This window comes from Trachurus japonicus, chromosome 8 (assembly GCF_045865225.1).
Source record: "Trachurus japonicus isolate A0001 chromosome 8, Traja_1.0".
Classification (NCBI taxonomy): Eukaryota; Metazoa; Chordata; class Actinopteri; order Carangiformes; family Carangidae; genus Trachurus; species Trachurus japonicus.
In genome coordinates, this window is record NC_140914.1 from 2731656 (window position 1) to 2749718 (window position 18063).

An 18063-nucleotide genomic window follows, 5' to 3' on the forward strand; every position below is an offset into this window, starting at 1 on the left:
CTCGATGCTAACTTCGGCTAGCGGTAGCAGTTAGCACCCGCTGCTAACACCGTCTTCCCAGGTCACAACAACGACATAAAAACATAACACTGGAGGCTCCTGGTGTTGGTGACGGTCGGCTTTCAGCCCAAGGCTCCAGAGCTTCACTCGGACTGTATTTCCTTTCCTTTGTTGTCATGACAACAACTGCTGTCAGGAGCAGGAGGCTACACAGCTTAGCCCGAGAGGGGGAGGGGCCCCGTTTCAATGTTTTGTTTACAAACTGCAACGTACAAAACTCCAGACTCTACCTTTAACTAACGTAACAATGACTTGGTAGGAATTTAAATGTTAGCGTGTCATTTTAATAAAAAAAAAAGCAAAACAAAACAATGGTGTGAAAATCAATAAATATTTTGTGTATCTAGCGAGTCGCTGACGAGAATCTCAACGCTGATTGGCGCAGATCCTCGACACGGCCTCACGTGAATATTTCACTGGAGTTGAACATTTTTGAACTTGCGAATTCGGGTTTTTTTTTTCGTGTATCACCAAGACTTTGTATGAAATCTCGTTGTGTGATGAGTTTGCTCTGCGTCCGGTGTGAAGGTGTGAACGCAGCGTCAGACGTCAGCTGGTCCATCTGGGAGGAAGTGATGTCATCAACCAACCAACCAGAGTTTTGATGTAAACGCTTCAAACGATTCTTTGACTCATTGATGAATCGTTGCCATGTGACCAGTGATGTCATCATCAGACCACCGGAGCCCGATGACGCAAAATGCAACAAGTTGATTCCCAGAACAGCTGCCAATTAATCTTCTGTTAAAGGGACAATCAGGAGTTTCTATTTGGTTATAAAAAGTCTGATATTAATGTGGATGAATCTACGTTACCACTTGTTAATGGCTCCATTTTAGATAAATCTATGGTTTTGTCTCTATGGTTATTTTGTTATTATTAGTGGTGGTGGAAATGCTGGGCGAGCCGACCAGCGTTTCTTTACTTTCGGTTTCGTGGCGAGTCATGAGAATAACGCCGCCGAATCTCCGTTTATGGTGGGAACTACGACGGTATGTGATCGTCTTCCAACCTCTGACTTTAATTCTTGATGAATGAAAACATGAGTCTGTCTTGCGCCGGTCAAAGAATTTCACGGTGCACGCTGAGGCTCATGGGAAATGTAGTGAAAACACTTCGCTTTCCAAAACTCCTGGTTGTCCCTTTAAACAACTAATCAATCAATCAATCAATCGATCGACCAATCAGAGCCGTTGCAGGAGAAGTAGACTGTCTGGTGTTCGGACCGACACAGGAGCAGCTTCAGTTCAGAGGTTCGAAGGTCGACAGGTGTCAGTCAGGTGGTCGGATTGTCTCTCGTCTGATTGGTCGGATGCCTCAGGAAGAGGTGGAGGAGGGGGCGGGGCCAGGGTGTGTGTGTGTGTGTGTGTGTGAGTCCAACAATGTCTCCACTTCCTGTTTAGTCCGAGCAGCAGTGTGACGGAGCAGAGTCCTCGAACGCATCGTTTAGAGCTGCAGAGTCTTTCATCTCCTATGAACATGAGTGTATGTGTGTCTTTCTCTCCTCTTCTTCCTCTTCCTCCCTCTCTTCTCCTCCTCCTCCTCTTCCTCCCTCTCTTCTCTTCCTCCTCCTCTTCCTCCTCCTCCTCCTCCTCCTCCTCCTCTTCCTCCTCCTCCTCCTCCTCCTCCTCCTCCTCCTCCTCCTCCTCCTCTTCCTCTCTATGTGTCTTTGGGCTCCAGTTTGCAGGACATGTCAAACAGCAGGTTCTGGTTGTCGATCACCTGCAGCTGACGGACGTACGCCTTCGTCTGCAGGTGGGAGGGGGACGTCTCCGTGTCCATGGCTACCGGAGGACACACACACACACACACACACACACACACACACACAGAAACAGAGATGTTAGAGGAGGAAGATGCAGGTGCAGCGTGACAGAGGAGCCACCAGGTGGAGACAGAGATCAGTACGCTACAAAGCTCAGGTGGAAAACCTCCTCATACAGGGAGTCTGCAGGTTTCACCAACTCAAATTTAATACCTTTTAAGACTTTTATGGATGAAATTTAAACAAAAAACGTACAAAAGAAATGCAGAATTACAAAATTTCTTGCAAAGTAAATTGGCTGCAGCATATAAGTTGCGTGTTGGGCTGGTTTGTACAGTTGTAAATACATTCGTATAGAGCATCTGAGGTAGCGTAAGAAAATTAAGACCTGTCTAAAATTATTTAAGACTTGAAAACAACACAAGAATTTAAGACTTTTTAAGACCCCGCAGAAACCCCTTATAGCAGGGGTGTCAAACATGCAGCCCGTGGGCCAACAGCGGCCCACCAGAGGGTCCAATCGGCCCCCCGCATGATGCCAAATGTGAAAATTAGAAGGCAGAAGAGGTATAATATTGTTGCGACTGCACATATTTTTCTCAAGACAATTCAAGTTGTTGTTGTTCTTCTTTGCAGTAAAACAAAGGGAAACATTTAGAGTTCTTGTTATTTCTTATTTACAGGTTATCATGCTGTTATTTTACTGGTCGTGAAACGGTGCGTTCAGGTGTTACCTAGCTGGCTGCTCCTGTAGCGTCTGATGATCCTCACCATCTCTGCTACTTTGTGCTGCAGAGAGAGAGAGAGAGAGACAGAGGTGAGTTTACTTCCTTTTCCTGTTTGACAGAATTAAAATCCCTACTAAAACAATTAGAAAGATGTTTGATGACGTTTTTTCTAAATTCCATTAAACTAATCTTCTCCAAAGATATTATATAGGCCTGTTCTTTACGCTCTAAATAGTTAACATTTCCCATAAATCCAAAAGCAAAAGCAACATTTTAAATGATGTATATCTGTCTGGTGAACTGTTACAACAGAGATTTGGGTTTGAAAAAATAAATGTGAATTTTGTGATGATAGTGAAACCTCTCATCATTTATGTTTTCAGTGTTTTCTGAAGTGATCTGGACCGGCTGCACACACTGATCCGACTTCTCTCAGAAGGACAAGTTGGGCTAGTGTAGCTTTGGCTATGCACTACTGACATTATATTTATTCTGTTGTTATGGACGATAATGACTCATGGGACTTCATGGTGAACATAACAATATAGAATCCTTGTAAAGTTTTACACACACGAATGTAAATATGTGAAAGTGAAACCTCAGTTTAACGTGTTTCATAACCAGTTTCTCTCCTTCACCAAAACACTGAACATAATGAAAGGTAAAGATGCAATGACACTTTTCAGTTTCAGTTTCATCTGATGTCACCCACCATCTTCTCAAAGTTGACCAGGTCGCCGTGAAACGTCTTACAGCTCTCATGGAGGAAGGTCAGGTCTGAGGACACACACACACACACACACACACACTGAGGGTTAATATCACACACACACTAACACACCGACACACACTCTCTTGAAGCCTGCGGTTGCACTCGTTCTCTTTTTAAGCTCTTGATTTACTCCCATCCTCCTTCTCCGGTCGTGTTACCATGGAGACAGAGAGCTTAAGGCTGCACACACACACACACACACACACACACACACACACACACACACACACACACACACACACACACACACACACCTTCTTCCTTGTGCTTTCACTTGTTCAGTTTCAAAGGACTTCATGAGATCACTGTACACCTCCATCCTGTGTGTGTGTGTGTGTGTGTGTGTGTGTGTCTGTGTGTCTGTGTGTGTGTGTGTGTGTGTGTGTGTGTGTGTGTGTGTGTGAGTGTGTGTGTGTACCTTTGAGCAGCAGCGGGGTGAAGGGGATCAGTGGAGGTCTGAGGCTGGTGATCAGGTCTCTGTAGGACTTGTGGTTCCTGGACGGATCCTGGAGGAGGAAGAGGAGGAGGAAGAGGAGGAGGAGGAGAGGAGGAGGAAGAGGAGGAAGACCACCGATCAATAAATCAACCAATCATCATCATCATCATATTGCAGCTGGTTATTGATCATCTCAGTCGTATTAAACTCACTGCGATGCTCTCAAACTGCTGGAACTGCTTCCTGAACTTCCCCGGGAGGCCCTGCTCACACACACACACACACACACACACACATGAATGAGCTGTAACTCTTGCAAAGTCTAGTCCAGCGACATCCCATAATTCTCTTAAACGTGTGTCTCCATGGTGATGGGACAGTGATCTCAGCTGCTGTTATTGTTTTAACAGAAGACGAAGGCAAAACCCTTATGTAAATATATATATATATATATATATGTATATATATATTAGTGCTGTCAATTGATTTAAATATTTAATTGTGATTAATCTCATGAATGTCATAGTTAACTCGCCATTAATCCCATATTAATCGCACATTTTTTTCTATTCTAAATGTCCCTTGAATTATCATTTTAATTCTCTTATCAACATGGAAAAGTGGATAGGCTTGCTTTGTGCAAATGTTTTTTAATGAAAACAACAATGTGTAGTGTTATATTTCACACTAACATTCTCACTTTGAGCCGTCATCACAAAATCTATCAATAGTGTGTGTGTGAGTCGTGTCCTCAGGTGTCCTCACCTCCCAGGTGAGTCTCAGTCTGCTGACAGCCGGGTTGTCCAGACCCAGAACCACGGCCAGGAAGGACAGCAGGTCCTGCTGCTGCTTACAGCTGCAACACACACACACACACACACACACACACACACACACACACACACACTCATCAGCATCTGGTCTCTGACTGGACGACCCCTGTCATGTGACGTTTCCATGGCGACAGACACTCACAGCGCTGCGATCTTGATGAACTTGCGCAGCAGCTGCACCCTCTTGGGCAGCGACTGGCACTGCAGCGTCTCCGTGGCGACCCAGTGCTGCACCTCGCTGCAGCGCTGCAGCACCAGCTCCAGGTTCAGAGGCCGCCAGCGGGACTGCTCGCCGTGGAACACGTAGCACACAAACTCCACCTGCAGCCACGGCAACGGAGGAGGAGAGACGACGTAACGTTACAGGTCTGATCCATCACTGATCCACCCGGAGTCTTACTGATGTTCCATACTTTCTGATCCCATACTGAGTAAAATTCAGGCTGATATCGGCGATACCGATCCGATACCGATACTTTGTGCAAATACACCTAATGTGCCTGGTAAATCTAATTTTTTTTTTTTTTTTTTAAGTAGTGTATTTCAAGTCATAGCTTCCTAAGGATACAAGACTTCAGAGTAACGTATTTATTTTAACTCTGAAGTATATTGAGGTAGCACCAGGGGTTAATTTGAGCCGGATCCTGCCGGAACAAGATCCGGCACCTCTTAATTTTGGCCTCCCTGTGTTCCGGTACTTATTTGGGCAGATCCGGCACCTCTCATTAAAAAAAACGTTTTAAAAATGTTTAAAATAAAATAATATGTATTTATTAATTTACAGAACAAATCCCCATAATTCCATGTTGTTTATAGATTTAACGTCATTTGAAAGAGTTGGAGATCTGTTGAAGTTGACGCACTGACCGGTATAGTTTCGCTTCTACCGCGCTGTGCACTGCTGCACTCGCCATTCTCTCTCTCTCCACCCCTCTCTGCCTGTGTGTGTGTGTGTGTGTGTGTGTGTGTGTGTGTGTGTGTGTGTGTGTGTGTGTGTGTGTGTGTGTGTGTGTGTGTGTGTGTGTGTGTGTGTGTGTGCGTGCGTGTGTGTGCATGTGTGTATGCATGCGTGTGTGTGCGTGTGTGTGCCGCGCGCGCCAATAACGGCGAAAGAGCGAGATGAATGAACGGAACGATATTGCCGAAAAATCTATTCGTGGCGGACGTAATTTATTTGAAACTATGGGAAACAGTGGCCGGAGCAACAGGCGGGACCCTGGCATCAGCCCGCTGACAGCAGGGAGGTTCAGAAGAAGAGGAGAGGCAGTGAGCGGAGAGTAGTGTGGGACGTCCAGCGACAGGTCAGGGATGGGATGCACAACTGTTTGGACAGCAGCTCAGTTCAAGCTGAAGCAGACTTACTATCCCTGGCTTCTTATGGAAAATTCAGGTTTTGCTGCACAACTGAGCTGAGCATACTGTCTATTAATAGGCTGCCGTGCCAATCTTTGAATAATAGAAAGATTTGTGTGATTTATTATAAGCTCTTTTTTTTGTTTGTTTTGACCTGTTGAGAAAATTCCTGCCTGTGGTGATGTGGGCATTTGCCTGTGCTGTACAGAGTAGGCTATAGCCTATATTTGAAATTGAGGCTTGTGTCCCACAGCATGGCATGTCCGCCATCATCGCCCCCCCCCCCCGACATGCGCCGCATACGTTCCGGGACCTCTGCCCGTCTCGTCATCCCTGAGCTGTCATATGTACTTTGCGTTCCGGCACCTCATGATTTACAAATTAAGCACTGGGTAGCACTAGCAGCCTCCTTTACAATATAGCCCAAAATAGTGTTTCAAACACTTAAAAAAAGAACATAAGTAAAATTATAAAACCATAAATTAAATAAGAAAATGATAAACAAACATATTATTTATATAATTTTTTAAAATGTATTTATTTATAATATTATTTATAATTTTCCCACAGATATTACAGACTTCATCTTCACTGTTTGTGGAGCTGAAATAGCTCCACACCTGACTCCTTTTACGCTCCGCCATCGACTCTACACAGACTGAGACGCGTTACGCACTTACCCAGGCGGAAGAAAAAGTAGTTCCTACAACCACGTGTTATTTACACAAGATCTCAATAGTTTAGTTACTTTCCACCGTGTTTCCGTTAATGATATACATCACCACAAATGTCTGAAGTATCAAAAGTATCGATGTTTTCATTTGAGAATCGATTCTAGAGCACACAGACCTGGTATCAGAAGTATCGATATTTCAGTAGTTACAGTGTGTATAGTGAGTGTGTGTGTGTGTGTGTGTGTGTGTGTGTGTGTGTATGTGTGTGTGTGTGTGTGTGTGTATGTGTATGTGTATGTGTGTGTGTGTGTGTGTGTGTGTGAGACCTCGTGCACGCAGCTGAACAGCTCCCAGTCGAACACCACCAGCTGATTGGCCACTTCCTCCGCCGACATGTCGTGCAGTTTGCTGTCACCGGGCGACCAGTGGATCTCCTCCGGAAGAGGAAGCTGAGAGCAGTGACATCATCATCATCATCATCATCATCATCATCATCATCATCATCATCATGTTTCCATGCAGGGCCGTTGTTTAGGGGAGAAAGGTGATGATGATAACTCTAGGGCCCCCCCAAAAAACCCCAGTAGTCTAATCTTTGTATGACTGAATTATTCTGCTTTCAGCATTCAGCAGCTTTCAGCATTCCGCCGTAATTCCTTCAGGAAATGCATTCTCTAGTTCTGCATAAGACCCTGACTAATACTCATAGTAATGCTGCATTAGCATCAAAACAAAGTAGGCTAATTATTTTTTCTTTTTCTTTTGCGTCGCGCACAAACTGATGAAGCCCATTGGATAAGAGGCGAAACGTCTTCCCAGACAAATACAAGTCCAGTTGCCTACGATTCAATTTGCCCAGAAAAAAACGATGACCTGGATGAATGAGAATATCCGTAGACAAAGTATAGGCTAGATAAAAAATGATAATACATACGTAGCCTAAGAAAAAAAAAGTGGAAAAGTCAGGGGGTTAGGGGGCCCACTTTAGTATTCTATTCTGCTTTCAGCATTCAGCAGCTTTCAGCATTCCGCCGTATTTCCTTCAGGAAATGCATTCTCTAGTTCTGCATAAGACCCTGACTAATACTCATAGTAATGCTGCATTAGCATCAAGACAAAGTAGGCTAATTTCTTTTCTTTTTTTTTGCATTGCGTTGCGTAGGAACTGATGTAGCCCATTGGATAAGAGGCGAAACGTCTTCCCAGTTAGCCTACGATTCAATTCACCCAGAAAAGAACGATGACCGGGATGAATGAGAATATCCATAGGCAAAGTAAAGGCTAAATAGAAAATGATAATACATACGTAGTCCAAGAAAGAAAAAAAAAGTGGAAAAGTCAGGGGGGGTAGGGGGCCCATTTTAGTATTCTTTCAGGGGACCCAGAATTCCTAGCAACGGCCCTGTTTCCATGGAGACTGAACTGTAGTGTTTTGTAAGGGAGCGTGTCCTCACCAGTGACTCCAGCTCCGACGGCTCGCAGGCGAACAGGTGTGTGTTGACGCCCAGCGTGGTGAAGACGGCCTCGTCGCTGGGCCGGAACACCGCCTTCTCTGCAGGAGCCAATCACACGACAGACACGCCACGCATCACTTCCTGTTCAACTCTGTGTCAGTTTATACTGATGATGATGAATGAACTCTGCTTGTTCATGAACATACAAACATAATTATAACTTAATGTAAATATGTCATTCCCATCTGCAGTCTCATGGTCCACAGATACAATAACACAAATACACTACATCTAGGGTTGCAAAGGGGCGGAAAATTTAAAGTTAAAGTTTAAAGTTAAACTGGGGAATTTATGGGAATTAACTGGAAATTGGGGGTAATTTTAACAAACTGTATCATATCCAAACATAAATGTAAATATTTTGTTTTGTAATAAGCAGACATCCATGCAAAATAATACAATTAAAAAGCATGACACCCCCCCCCGCCCCCTGTTAAGGGCCAAATTTCAATTTTGTAAATTTCAGATTTATTCCCGTTAATTCCCATATATCCCTGTTTATTCCCATATATTCCCGTTTATTCCCACATATTCCCGTTAATTCCCATGGAAAATTTCCAACTTTGAAAATTCCCAGAATTTTGCAACCCTAACTACATCACACAATAGTTGCATCAGTCAGAAGGAACAAGTGGAGAGATGTTAAAGTGTCTGTTTGAGTTTCACTAACACCGAGCAGCAGCAGCAGCAGCAGCAGCAGACAGGAAGTCTTTATGTTCCTTCAGCAGCACTTATTTTCTCTGTGTTGTGTTAGTTTGACCTTTGACCTTTGACCTTTGACCTGCTGTGGATCAGCTGCTACAGTCTCGCCGTTTCTACTGGAGCTGATGTTTCATTACGTTCTTAGTCTTCTTAGTCTTAAAACCCATTTTTACTCCCTGGCTTTCAACTCCACATGAGACTTTACTCTTGCTTTTATTTATTGTTTTATTGTTTCTAATTACTTGCAATGCAAAACAATGAAACAACTATTCTACTGTCTGTTTTATTTATTTTTTTGCCTTTAATGGTTTTATGTCTCTATGTACAGCACTTTGTTTTCAACTACGGTTGTTTTAAAGTGCTATATAAATAAAGTTAAGTTGAGTTGAGTTGAAGTAACGGTTCTCATGACAACCGCGTAGATGTGTCTGTCATCAACACCTCATGTGTCTTAATGTGTTAGAAACTGAACTCTGTGAACTGGGTCAGTGGGCCGTGTGTGTGTGTGTGTGTGTGTGTGTGTGTATATGTGTGTGTCATGGCCGCTGCAGCATGGCAGCAGTAGACGGCATGAGCGCAGCACTCTGAACATCTGATTACACCCGTCGTAACTGCCGCCGTTAATGTAGTCATGTGCACGATGATTTTGTGGAAAGTGCTCATTCTGGAGGTCGGCTGTACCTTTGACTACAGCCTAGAGGAGGCCTTTGCCTTTCTGACCAAAGTGCTGAAATAGCAGCAGCTGAAGCAGACCGTCTCTCAGCTGGGCTACAGGTGTAAACTTCTAGTCTTTATATTTGGTAGTCTGGGGCATGCGCATAAGTTGGTTGTGAGGGGCCTTCAGATGGCCGGCCTCTCTAAAAGAAGAGCTAAACAGTTGGCCAGGTGCTGCTCAGTCTCAGTTATTATTGGTAGCCGCTCAATCTGGAGGAGACGTTGTTTTTTGTATACTTGAATGTCTGTTTTCTATCTGATCTGAGGTCAGTTTGTATGTAACTGTGTTCAGCTGCCCAGGCGCTTTGTGTCTGACCGTCTTCCATTGTCAACTGCACTGGCAGAGTTTATGTCCCTTGTGCAAGAACCCTTGTACTTCTTTATATGTGGGCATAAATAAATATTTAAAATGTGTGTGTGTGTGTGTGTGTGTGTGTGTGTGTGTGTGTGTGTGTGTGTGTGTGTGTGTGTGTGTGAGTGAGGTGTGTGTGTGTGTGTGTGTGTGTGTTACCTCCAGCCGAGGTGACGGCCACCAGGATGAGGTTTCCGGGCTGAACCGGTTGGTCTTCACTGTACTGCAGCTTCTCCTTGACCAGAGCCAGGATCTCTCCCACCCGGCAGGACAGACGGCTACGGATGGTGACGTAGGAGTGATCCGGAGTGTACACCCTGCAGAAGACTACACACACACACATGTAACACTCTGACTCCACCTACTGACCACTGGAGGAAGTTCACCTCAACACAACAGACTGAGCAGAAAGCTGCCAACTACTCAATTCACTTCATTTATACCAGGGGTGTCAAACTCATTTTAGTTCAGGGGCCACAAACGGCACAATTTGATCTCCAGTGGGCCGGACCAGTTCAATAACAGCATGATAACCTAGAAATAAAGAGAACTTTGAATTTTTCCCTTAGTTTTATTTAATTATTAAGATGTTAACAGTTAATGAACTATCCTTTTACAAAATGTATTGTGAACAACCTGAAATTTCTGGAAAAAAATATGTGCAATTTCATCCTGAGGGCCGGATTGGACCCTCTGCGGGGCCAGTTTTGGCCCACGGGCCGCACATTTGACAACCCTGATTTAAACAGTTTTTTCAAAATGTTTCATCTGCAACAACCTTAAAAAGATGAATTTAAGAAAATAAGTCAAGAAATTGTTCTCAGACCTCAGAGGGTTAACACATTACATTTTTTTTTTTTTCCCTTCTTGGTTGCAATCAAAGCAAAAAAGGGCTGTGCAATATCTGGTCTATGTACGAATTTGGAAAATGTTGATGTTATTTAAATGTACACTTATTGTCTGTCTTGTGTTTTTATATGCAGCTGCTGCAGGCTTTGATTGTCCAAGGCAAATTTCCCCCCGGGGACAATAAAGTTTATATTGAAATTGAATTGATTGACATGTCTGTGTGTGTGTGTGTCTGTTCATTCAGTTGTAAGCAGTGTGTGTGTGATTTGGTGTTTGCACTTGGGAGTGTTTTGGGGGCCACAAACAAGATCATGTTTAGGGCCACCAAAATCCTAGGGCCGGCCCAGTATGAAGGACTCGTGTGTGTTACTCAAAACCAGTTTTGAAGAACTGAACCAGTATCACTACATTCAGGCTAAAGGAGCAAGAAGGCTCTGAAAACAGACTGGATTTGGATACATTATTTGTCCTCTCTATTGTTTATACCCCTGGCAACAGCAGTAAGCCTATATGGTTGTTCATAAACATAAAGGATTCAACAAAGGGGAAAAAAAGGAAAAAAGGGTCTCCCGCACACTGTCCAATCACCAAAAACTTTATTATAAAAAAGACGACGTTTCGGTCCACAGGATCTACCAAATCTCTGCTTGAAAAAGGTCCTGTGGACCGAAACGTCATCTCTTTTATAATAAAGTTTTTGGTGATTGGACAGTGTGCAGGAGATCCTTTTTTCCTTTGTTGACTCCAATCCCGTGCTACAACGCACCTGTCTTTTTAAGATTTTTTTTCTGTGTGCATCTGCCCCTATACCTTGTTCATAAAGGATTAAAAAAAACAAAAAACAAACTTGTGACGGTGGGATTTAAACATTCAAACACACACGAGTAAAGACGGCAGCGGGAGCAGAAAGGTAGAACAAGTTCTCTGGGAACATGAGGAGCAAAAACTCAGGGTTTTCCTTCACATCATAACACTGAGGTAAACAGACGTGTTTCTGCCCCCCGCCCTGAATGAACGGGCAATTGAAAAAAAGAAAGGAATAGAAAACTCTGCATGTAACCCAGCTCTTTACTACAACAACAATATCTTTCTACAAATGAACGATCGTTCGTCCTCGTATAATGGTGTAACTTCGGCTAATCATGATTTCACTCACTCTCAGTGTTCATCAGAGAGGTGGTTGAGTTGTTCTGGCCCAGATGGATCAGTTTATAGGCTAGTTGTTGTTGTTGGTCTCTGTTTTCCCCCACCTTGTGCTCTGCTGTCGGGCTCTGCTGTGTTTTCTCTAACATTGCGGCTCCGTGAGCGACATAATCTGACGTATTAATCCGCGCCTGCCTGGGAGTGTGTGTGTGTGTGTGTGTCCTGGGTGTGTCAGGCAGTTAGAGATTTGTATATCGTGACCACAGACTGAAGGTGTGTTTGCATTTCTACTGCGTGAGACTCTTCACAGATTAGACGCTGCAGTTCAGCTTTTATATTTTTCTGCCCATGCGTGTGTGTGTGTGTGTGTGTCTGTGTGTGTGTGTGTGTGTGTGTGTGTGTGTGTGTCGTACTCTCGTCAGAGCCCCTGAAGGCCTCTCTGGGCTGCAGACAGGCGTCGATGCGTCTGAAGTGTCTGAAGAGAGGACGGACCTGCTTCTTCCTGCTCTCCTTCTCCTCGTCAGAGCTGCACATACATACATCATAAAAAAAAATACATTGAATTATAGTAAATTATATAAATAAATGATTTATAGTCAGATAATAATTAATTCATGCTGAGATATTAAACAGAAAACAACATAAATATATAATAACTGTACATTAACGTGAGGTAAATACATCAGGATAATGTGCGACTAATAACCAGGATCAATACGGTGAATGATGAATAAATGATAAGACAAAGGAGATTAATGGTGTGTGTGTGTGTGTGTGTGTGTGTGTGTGTGTGTGTGTCTTACGGGCAGTGAAGTATCTCGGTCCATCTCTGCAGTTTGAGGACGTCCTCCACCAGCTCAGGAAACCTGGACAACTCCTGGACCGCACACATGTACAGCTCCTACACACACACACACATTATCACACACATTATCACAACCAGATAACATGTTCACTAATGTCACGATTAGAATAAAAAATAATACAGTAATGGACAGAAATAACAAATAAATACTTTGCAAAGACAACACATGAAAAACATAAAATAATTGAAAATAAAATAGTTTTTTTCATATCTGAAAAGGAGTGGGAAGAAGTAAAACTTATTTACTCCCAACCCTTATTCATAAATTAGCATATAAATCAAGCTTCCTTGTCATTATAATCTATACAGTAAGTTAATTTACAAGTGGATTTACTCTAATACTGTATATTATCACTAATCTTTATCTCTCTAATATATAAGCATATACATATATGGATTTATTCTAACATATTATCACTAATCTTGTTTTCACAATTAATCGTGGTATTAAACACCACAATTAATTAATTAATTAATTAATCGTGAAGGTTCCTAAATGTCATCGCTTTCCAAAAGAGATTATGTTGGAGCCGTATCAGCAGTAAAAAAAAAAAAAAAGTTAAAAATGCACAGATACTAGTGGACTATTTACCTAACGTTACATTGAATTGGAAGGAAATGAAATGTCAGCGTGTCATTTGTAATTAAAATAAAGGATTAAAAAAACAAACAAAGATTTGGTTTAGATGACTTTAGTATTTCACACTCTTCCCCTGGGGGATTAATAATTGGTTATATATTAATAGATACTTAAAATATTGTCTAAATAATTAGTAATGTAATGATAGATTGTCATGAATTTAATGAATGTATAATAATAATGATAACTGTTGTCTGACCTTAGGGAAGCTGTTGCTGCGCTCGCCCTCCTCCTGCAGCAGCTCTCTGTACGTGTCCAGGTACCTGAACGCCACGTTGAGCACCGCCTGCTTCCTCTCCGCCGGCTCCATCCCTCCTTCTGTCTCTCCCTCCATCCCTCCTCTTCCTCCTCCTCCTCCTCCTCCTCCTCCTCCTCCTCCCTCTCTCCTCTCCCTCTCCACCTCTCCCAGCCTGCCTCCCCTCTCTCCCTCCCTCCCCTCCGTCTCCACGGCGAATCTGAGAGTCTGAGTTAAGGAGGCGTTTGACACACGTGTAACATGACAGGACGATGCAGCCAACAGGACGTTGGCCATTTCAAGATAAGACAAGATAAGATTAGATTAAATATATGTATGTATATATAACAGGTGTTAGCTGGCAGTAGAGGGTGTTAGCAAGTTATAGCGGGTGTTAGCTGGCGGTAGAGGGTGTTAGCAGGTTATAGCGGGTGTTAGCTGGCGGTAGAGGGTGTTAGCAGGTTATAGCGGGTGTTAGCTGGCGGTAGAGGGTGTTAGCAGGTTATAGCGGGTGTTAGCTGGTTATAGCGGGTGTTAGCAGGTATCAGCAGGCGGTAGAGGGTGTTAGCAGGTTATAGCGGGTATCAGCAGGCGGTAGAGGGTGTTAGCAGGTTATAGCGGGTGTTAGCTGACGGCAGAAGGTGTTAGCAGGTTATAGCAGGTGTTAGCAGGTGTTAGCAGATGTTAGCAGATTATAGCAGGTGTTAGCAGGTTATAGCGGGTGTTAGCTGGCAGGTTAAAGCTAGTATTAGTGAGTGTCAGCAGGTGATTAAAGCAGGTATTCAAAGTTGTTAACAGGTGTTACAGGTTGTTATCATAGCAGGATAAACAGGTTGTAGATGTGTTAGCTCAGCTGGCAGAAGAGGATGTTAGCTGGTGTTTAGCAGGTGATAGCCAGTATTAGCGAGTGTTAGCAGGGCTTACAGAGTTTTAGCAGGTGTTAGAGGGTGACAAAGATGATGAGGGTGTAAAAATATCACGATTAGCAGGTCAGGGTGGAGGGTGTTAGTGGGTGATCATGAGTGTTACCAGGTATTAAAGGGTGTTAGCAGGTTATTAGCTGGCGATAGAAGGTGTTAGCAGGTTATTGCAGGTGTTAGTTGGCGGTAGAGGGTGTTAGCAGGTTATTGCAGGTGTTAGCTAGCGGTAGAGGGTGTTGGCAGGTTATTAGCTGGCGATAAGGTGTTAGCTGGTTATTGCAGGTGTTAGCAGGCTGTGTTAGTTGGCGGTAGAGGGTGTTAGCAGGTATGAACAATTGTTTACAGGTGTTAGAGGGTGTTAGCATAGCAGGCTTAGCAGGTTGTAGCTGGTGTTAGCTTGTAGTAGAGGGTGTTAGCAGGTGATAGCAGGTATTAAAGGGTGTTAGCGACTGTCAAGAGCAGGTCATAGGAGGTGCTAACAGGTGTTTGCAGATGTTAGTTGGTGCTAGCAGGGGTTAGCAGGCTCCTGTGGGTGCTAACAGATGCTAACAGGCGCTAACAGGTGAGAAAAAAACATCATCATCATCGTCATCATCATCTGGATCCACGACACAAAAAAACTGAGGCTGATTTACAAAATCATCTGAGACGAGATGATTCATCATCAGCCTCAGAGCAGCAGAGTCAGACGCCGCCATGATGACCCACATATCGCTGCACACACACACACACACACACACACACACGCGCACGCGCACGCGCACGCGCACGCGCACACGCACACGCACACGCACACGCACACGCACACACACACACACACACACACACACACACACACACACACACACAGAGTTCCTGCAGCATCCTACAGAGGGCGCCGTGAACCTGAACACAGTTTTTAGACTTTAAATAAAACAGTGTGAGCCTCAGATGTCTGATGATGATGATGATGATGATGATGTGTTCTGTCACTTTGTCTGGGTGTTTTATTTTTTATTTTTACATTGCTGTGACTGTGTGTGTGTGTGTGTGTGTGTGTATTGATCAGTTATCAGTTCCTGTTTGTCTTGTCCCCACAGAAACAGACGAGTCACTGGATCATTGAGATGCTGCAGTAAATATAAAAACCTCAGTCTTTCATTTGTTGTTCACGTTTAATCGCTGCACAATGTGACACAACATTTAAACTGTAACGACTTGGTTTCGTGGAGGATTTTAACCAACAAACTGTTTCAGACTGAACGAGTCACTGGAGAGGATCTGTACATGCAGCAGCAGTGTCTCTCTCTCCCGCCCCCATCCCTCTCCTCTCTGCTCCACTTCCTCCTCCAGTTCTCTGCTCTTTATCTGTGTGTGTGTGTGTCTGTGTGTGTGTGTGTGTGTGTGTGTGTGTGTGTGTGTGTGTGTGTGTGTGTGTGTGTGTGTGTGTGTGTGTGTGTGTGTGTGAGAGTGTGAGAGTGTGAGAGAGTGTGTGGGTGAGTGTGAAAGTGGACGACAACCACTGTGACTGCAGAGGAGAAGAAAACAGATTCATTTGCATCTTTAACGACGCAGCTTCAGCATCATCATCATCAGCTTCATCATCAGCATCTGGATCTACACGCGCTAAATAATGTTTGTAATGTTAAATCTGACTGTTAGCTGTGTAAATACCTATATTTAATGTTATCGTAAGAAAATAGCTCACTTTCCTCTACCGACAACTTTTATAAATCCACACACACACGTTCACAACACAACGAGGTGGAGGGACGGTGACCACGCCCACTTTAGGAGCAGTGATGGTTGGGCGCGTTACTTTAAAAAAGTAATTAGTAATAGTTACTTTACTCCAAAAAATAACTGAGTTACTACATTGTGAAAGTAACTACAGTGGCCCTGAGGTGTAAATCACAACAGAAAATCAGAAAACACAACTTTTGTCATTGTGTTTTCTGATTTGCTGTTGTGATTTGCACCTCAGGGCCACCGTATGTAAATAATTTGCAGGAAAAGAAACTATTGAGTTATTTTTTATAACATGATCAAATATGTCAAATTACTTGGACCCGTTTATCTGGAACTAACCAACTCACTCAGTATAAACGTTTATTTTCTGACCAGTTGATGGACTGAAAAAATGTGTACTACACTTTAACAGGTGTATTATTATTTAGTGACGGGAAGTAATGGAGCATTTTATTGTCGGTAGGGTTGCAAAGTTCCGGGAATTTTCAAAGTTGGAAACTTTCCATGGGAATTAATGGGACTAAATCAGATAATTTACAATATTGAAGGTTGGGCCCATAATTAAAACTTGATAAAGTTCTACTCATAAATAAATCTGTTGAAATTTCCCCCAATTTCCTGTCAATTCCCATAAATTTCCCAAAATTCCCATAAATTACCATTATTCACATAAACTCCCATAATTCCCATGGAAAGTTTCCAATTTGGAATACTTCCAAAATTTCCCTGCTTAACTTCCCATGGAAAGTTTCTGGAGATTTACTGGAAATTTCCCGCCCCCTTGCGACCCTTATTGTCGGTAATAGTAACGGCATTATAACAGGGGAGACAGTAACTTTTTGGATTACTGTTCCTGAAAAAAGTATCACTCACTGTTAGTAAATTCTGTCTTTACGGGGAGTTACATTGGTGTGTGGATTTTTATTCTTTATCCTAGTAACGCTGTTCTTCCCATCAGTCGTCTAGGAGACAGGAAGTGTAGCTGAAGCATTTCATCTCGTAGTGAGACATCTTGTCATAGAAGTAGAAGTAGAATATCTTTGTTCAGACTGATTCAACAACACAGTGAGTGTTGTGTTAACTACGTTACCAATGTTCATGATGAGGTTGTGTTGCATCATCACTCAGTAGTTCTGACTCGTAGTTCTGACTCGTTTGTGGGCGTGAACACTAAACACTAACGATCACACACACACACACACACACACACACACACACACACGAGATCTCACAGGAACGCGTGTGATCAAACGTGACTTTGGGAGAAAAACAAACACGGAGGCGGAGCCACGTCTCACACTTCCTGCGTGTGGACGTCCAGCACAGTCACGCACACACAGGACACACACAGCTGAGAACACACTGTACCAAGGTAATTATGCATGTGTGTGTGTGTGTGTGTGTGTGTGTGGAGGATACTGCTGCAGCAGGACTTGCTGTAACCTGTCGGCCGTCAGGAAGATGGGATGTGTCAACATGAAGTCATCCAGCAGCGTCTCTGCAGAGAAGACACAAACAGACACACAACAACAACACGTTAGTTTTTACAGACGGAACTTGAACGCACCGTCACACGGCCCGACCCCGCTTCACTTCACTTCACTTCCTGTTTTATCTCCTGGAGGCTTTTATTGTGAAAATCTGTGCAGGAAGGAAGTGATGAAGCAGCCGGTGAATTTAGGAACACTTTGATCATCACAACGCGGACCGTTACCATGGAGATCTTTGTTCTTTATGAATGAAAACAACCCAGTTGTTGATGAAATTGATTGATTGACCA

The 18063-nt window shown here is 43.4% G+C and overlaps 1 protein-coding gene across 1 annotated transcript in view; it reads right to left on the reverse strand.

The window, feature by feature from the left end:
- Nucleotides 1–1634: 1634 nt before the first annotated feature.
- The window catches only part of rapgefl1 (Rap guanine nucleotide exchange factor (GEF)-like 1), a 36227-nt gene continuing 19798 nt past the window's right edge, over nucleotides 1635–18063 (reverse strand). Inside the window, exons 3-16 of the mRNA XM_085783330.1 lie at nucleotides 17703–17781; nucleotides 13600–13855; nucleotides 12699–12796; nucleotides 12309–12421; nucleotides 10063–10230; nucleotides 8076–8173; nucleotides 6948–7070; nucleotides 4737–4915; nucleotides 4527–4617; nucleotides 3974–4024; nucleotides 3744–3831; nucleotides 3266–3330; nucleotides 2560–2614; nucleotides 1635–1844 (exon numbers count right to left, since the gene is read on the reverse strand). Coding sequence (XP_085639456.1) covers nucleotides 1720–1844; nucleotides 2560–2614; nucleotides 3266–3330; nucleotides 3744–3831; nucleotides 3974–4024; nucleotides 4527–4617; nucleotides 4737–4915; nucleotides 6948–7070; nucleotides 8076–8173; nucleotides 10063–10230; nucleotides 12309–12421; nucleotides 12699–12796; nucleotides 13600–13855; nucleotides 17703–17781 — 1589 coding nt within the window. The 3' untranslated portion in view covers nucleotides 1635–1719. The remainder of the gene's footprint in view (nucleotides 1845–2559; nucleotides 2615–3265; nucleotides 3331–3743; nucleotides 3832–3973; nucleotides 4025–4526; nucleotides 4618–4736; nucleotides 4916–6947; nucleotides 7071–8075; nucleotides 8174–10062; nucleotides 10231–12308; nucleotides 12422–12698; nucleotides 12797–13599; nucleotides 13856–17702; nucleotides 17782–18063) is intronic.